Here is a 5,393-nt window from a genome sequence, read left to right as displayed (position 1 = left end):
GACCATGGGTTTTCAACGTGATTTCTAAGGTTTCCCGTTCTAAAACTAGTACCATTCAACTCAGGAGGTCAAAAGGATGAATAATCTTACCATTTTGGCGTCGATCCGTGAAGGTTCGAGGGTTTGGTGCTTTGTCCCTACAATTTCGAGAGGGAGAGAGAGACTGAAACGGAGAAGAGAGAGAGAGAGCACGGGGAAGGAGAGGGTTGTCCCGTGTGTGTGTGTGTGGTCCACCCAAAAACAAGTCACAATCCCATTTCTTAAAATCCCTAACCACACAAAACATACATACCAACTTTAATCCAACTTAAATTATTTTTCCAAAAGTTTAGGAATATATGAATTTAGTCCAATAATATGTCACACACACATACCTTAGTAACCGCTAAGGGCAATCCCGTCATTTCACGTCCTCGATAAATAAAATCCCGGAACTGGCTGTGACAAAGAAGACAAGATTGCCCTTATTAAATACAGGGCCCACAAATATTACCTCACACAGCTCAACATCCCTAGATACTTGAGTAGCTGCCTACAACACCACCAAGCTTATTTGCTCGTGGCATGGAAAAGTCAAAGGCATTAAAGATAAGATTAATCACCAAATCCTATCTTTAATGCATTCCTAATTGAAGATCAACTCGAACAAGTAAGGAATCCTCATACAATCAATCAAGGATACTTACACCATCATCCCAGTATATTATCTCCTAATTAATATATAATATTCTTTCCTCATTCATCCCACAGATGACTCAACTTAGCCAATCGGAAGCCGTCATGTGTAGGTCAAACCATACACCAGGTTCGGCCACCTCTCTATAAATACCTCATTTCTACCAGTTTCTTGTACGCACTTAATCTCTAAACACTCAATCTTTTTCAGATTTATTGACTCAAGAATTGTAGATCCATTAGCGCTCCCCCTCCCCCGCCCAACACCTCGTGGACGCGTATGGTTTTAGCTTTGATCGAAGGTGTTAATTGTTTTGTAGGTACAAATTTTACAAGCCTTAAGACAAGAGACTTCTGCTACCACAATAAATTTCTCTCCAAATTGGTAGTATTGTGCGTAATTGCGGAAGGAGGGCCATTATACATGAGTGGTCAAATATTTAGTTTAATAAGTACTTGAACGTACGTACCATAATACATTGATATATACGTTCAAGTCAAGTAGTTTGTGAAGGTAAAAGGAAGGGGTATGGCCCATTACCATTGCTCTCGCCACCGTCGTCTTCATCATCAGTCACACATGTCTATTTTTATCATTATCACAGTTGTAGCATTTTTACATTAAAATTTATCTAACGCTTTACACTATTTTTCATACTCACCACTTTTACAATTATATATCTTCTTTCTTCATTAAATTATGATAATTACCCCCCAAAAACTAGTATTTACTGCACTATCATTGTCAGTCTGTCCTCTACATCATCATCATTTTAATTGAGGAATGAGGAGATCCAACATTTCATCAAACAACAGTTGAGTGCAAGGCATTCCACGGTACACAATCGTTCACCAACCCACACTCGACCACGTGTCACGTAGCTCGGACCCTTATCTGCCATCGATGAATGATCATCCAAAGAGAACCACGTCCCACAAAGGCTGGGTCCCGCATCAGCTTCCGTTTACTACGCCAAATTTCATTTCGCTCTCATTTACCAGATCCACCAACTCCTCCCACCACGAAATCACCACCGTCCATCTCACGCTCCCTCCCTATTTATAACCCCTCACTCTCTCACTCTACCCTCGCTCTAATCCCTCCCTCGCAAAAACAAACCCTACTTTTTGCAGTGTGAGTGTGAGAGAGATTACCACCAGTCTCCACCACCCCCACCCACCAACAATGGCTCTCTCCGTCGAGAAAAGTAGCAGCGGCCGCGAGTACAAGGTCAAGGACATGTCTCAGGCCGACTTCGGCCGCCTCGAGATCGAGCTCGCTGAGGTCGAAATGCCCGGCCTCATCTCCTGCCGCACCGAATTCGGACCCTCCCAACCCTTAAAGGGGGCCCGCATCACCGGTTCCCTCCACATGACCATCCAAACTGCCGTCCTTATTGAAACCCTTACCGCCCTCGGCGCCGAGGTCCGCTGGTGCTCCTGCAACATTTTCTCCACCCAGGACCACGCTGCCGCCGCCATCGCCCGCGATAGCGCCGCCGTCTTCGCCTGGAAGGGCGAGACCCTCCAGGAGTACTGGTGGTGCACCGAGCGCGCCCTCGACTGGGGCCCCGGTGGCGGACCCGATCTGATCGTCGACGACGGCGGTGACGCCACCCTCTTGATCCACGAGGGAGTCAAGGCTGAGGAGGAGTTCGAGAAGTCCGGTACCCTCCCCGACCCATCTTCCACCGATAACCAGGAGTTCCAGCTGGTTCTGACCATCATCAGAGATGGCTTGAAGACCGACCCCAAGAGGTACCACAAGATGAAGGACAGGTTGGTCGGAGTTTCGGAGGAGACCACAACCGGCGTCAAGAGGTTGTATCAGATGCAGGCTAGCGGCGCTCTGTTGTTCCCTGCCATTAATGTCAATGATTCTGTTACAAAAAGCAAGGTATGTGTGTCTTGGAACTGTGATTTGGCTATCAATTCTGCAATATTATTTAGATCTGATTTTTTCGGTGATCATGGATTTGTGCATTGCTGATTTGGATCTGATGGGTTTTTGCTTTTATGTGTAAGTTTTATCTGTGTTTTGCCTTAGATCTCAGTAGATCCATAACTATATGATTACTTAGTGAATTAAGTGAAGTAGGAAGTAGGAATGCTGCTTTGATTAGCTTGATTATTTGTGTTTGTTGTTTCTGAACAATGCAATTAACTTGGAAGTAAGAAATTTGTCTTATTGTGTCTGGTTTCAATGATCCAGCTTCATGTAAATGCTTGATTGCTTGACAATTTCAACAATTGAATACTTCTTGTGGTTTTGTTCTGTGCATAACAGTTTGACAACTTGTACGGATGCCGTCACTCTCTCCCTGATGGTTTGATGAGGGCCACGGATGTCATGATTGCCGGAAAGGTTTCCGTTGTCTGTGGATACGGAGATGTTGGAAAGGGTTGTGCTGCTGCCCTCAAGCAAGCAGGATCTCGTGTGATTGTGACTGAGATCGATCCAATTTGTGCCCTCCAGGCTCTTATGGAAGGCCTTCAGGTTCTTCCTCTTGAGGATGTTGTCTCTGAGGCTGATATCTTTGTTACCACCACCGGTAACAAGGACATCATCATGGTTGACCACATGAGGAAGATGAAGAACAATGCCATTGTTTGCAACATTGGTCACTTTGACAATGAGATTGACATGCACGGTCTTGAGACATACCCCGGAGTGAAGCGCATCACCATTAAGCCTCAAACTGACAGGTGGGTCTTCCCAGAGACCAACACTGGCATCATTGTGTTGGCTGAGGGCCGTCTCATGAACTTGGGATGTGCCACTGGACACCCCAGCTTTGTGATGTCCTGCTCTTTCACCAACCAAGTGATTGCTCAGCTTGAGTTGTGGAACGAAAGGAAGTCTGGCAAGTACGAGAAGAAGGTGTATGTCTTGCCTAAGCACCTTGACGAGAAGGTTGCTGCCCTTCATCTTGGAAAGCTTGGAGCTAAGCTCACCAAGCTCAGCAAGGAACAAGCTGACTACATCAGTGTGCCGGTCGAGGGTCCATATAAGCCAGCTCACTACAGGTACTGAAGAGGGATTGTCAATGAGACAAGAAATGAGGAAAAAAACAATTATATCTGGACGAAGAGTTGTTTTTTAATTTTTGATTTTTATTTTTTACATTCTGATGAAATGTTGTAGAATTTCTAGGTTTTTAAATTTTAGTAGGAGTGTGTTGGCGGGTTTTGGAGGGTATGTGATGAAGGAAAGGGATGATTTGGGTCTAAGTGGAAGACCTTGGGGTTTGAATAAGGGAATGGGATGGGGTTGTGTGTGATGACATCTGCTGCAGCATCACTTGTGTGCTGCGTCTGCTTGTCATTTTTACCAGCAAGAAATGGATCCAAAAAATATGAACTATTTTACCTTCATTCTCCAGTTTTGGTTGGATTCGTCCTCGGCCTTACAATTAGTTAGTTTCACTTTGTTTACTTTGCATTTTAATATCCGATTGCTTTTGGCGTGTGAATTTAAATGGCATTGCATTAGGGTAATAATTCTGACATCGGATCTTCGGATCCTACTCCCTTCTGGTTTCTCCTTTTGCACACTACTCTCGTGGTTCCCAAGGCGGACTGGACGGGTGTGCATGAGAAGAAAATGGGAGCGTGAAAATTGTTTCTCGTTGCATTACATTGAATTCTTGGTAACCCAAGAAGGTTTACTAGAGCTCCGTGGAATTCAGAAGTTAGAATTAGTTGAATAGCAACAATTGTTGAATTTAGGATCACTTGAATTGCAATTGCATCGTGTTTGTTTTTCTATGTTCAAATTACGTTTCTTGGTTTGTTTTTCTATGTTCAAATTACGTTTCTTGGACGACATTGACAAAATATTGATTTGAGTTGAGACATTTCTGTTGGTGTTGGTGGCGCCGGGGGGTGGGTGAGTTGAGAAACTGACTGGGTGGGTGATAAGTAAAGCAGCGACTATTATACCTTGTTCTTTTGAACTTTGTCTTGTCATTCGTTAACTTATGAATTCGTCTCAGTGTAAGATCATGAATTCGTCTCAGTGTAGGATCTCGGTTGGTCAATCTATTAATTGACTGTTAGATAATGATGTGAAAAGTGTAGGGGACATATATTTGTGCTGTGTGAACAAAAGTAAATAAAATTTCGACAAAAAAAGAAAAAGAAAAAGAAAAGTTTAATTATGTAAAAATGTCACTCCAAATTATAAAAAAAGAAAAAAAAAGGGAATCCACTATTTTATCCCTCATGCTACGCCCTTCCCCCGAAACCCAGCACATCCCTTCCCAAAATCCTTCACCGCCCCAGCCCTACCCCTGCCATCCCACCATCCCAACCCAGACCTGATGAACCAGATCAGAAGAAAATTCAAAGCCCTGGAATTTCTGTGATATGCGAAGAAGCTCCAAATGCCTAGAATCTCAGTGCGTTTCTGTTTTGGTTGACGATTAACAAACAGAAATCATGAACGCCCAAAGCGAACACGACGACAAGTCGTCGAAGCTGGGAGACGACGTTGACGACAATGAAGCCAGCTGCCTACTGCACCCAACGACGAAGCTAAGATTTTTATGTGTGGGACGGCCTACACATACATAGGTAATTTGAACTCAAAACAATAGAAATTAGAGAATTTGCATAAAAATTGAAAGACCTAAATTGAAAGACCTAAATTGAAAAGGGAGAACTAAAAACATTGCAGCAACCTAGAAAACCCGAATATAAGGTCGATAGCCACTTTT

The 5,393-nt window shown here is 43.7% G+C and overlaps 1 protein-coding gene across 1 annotated transcript; it reads left to right on the top strand.

The window, feature by feature from the left end:
• The first annotated feature begins 1,645 nt into the window (after positions 1-1,645).
• Positions 1,646-4,050, top strand: LOC103425185 (adenosylhomocysteinase). Its single transcript, XM_008363264.4, has 2 exons — positions 1,646-2,572; positions 2,963-4,050. The coding sequence occupies exons 1-2, from the start codon at positions 1,862-1,864 to the stop codon at positions 3,707-3,709; spliced, it is 1,458 nt and encodes a 485-aa protein (XP_008361486.1). The 5' UTR covers positions 1,646-1,861; the 3' UTR covers positions 3,710-4,050.
• Positions 4,051-5,393: the final 1,343 nt, after the last annotated feature.

The sequence above is a fragment of the Malus domestica genome, chromosome 13 (genome assembly GCF_042453785.1).
Source record: "Malus domestica chromosome 13, GDT2T_hap1".
Taxonomy (NCBI): Eukaryota; Viridiplantae; Streptophyta; class Magnoliopsida; order Rosales; family Rosaceae; genus Malus; species Malus domestica.
This window is presented reverse-complemented; position numbering and strand designations above follow the sequence as displayed.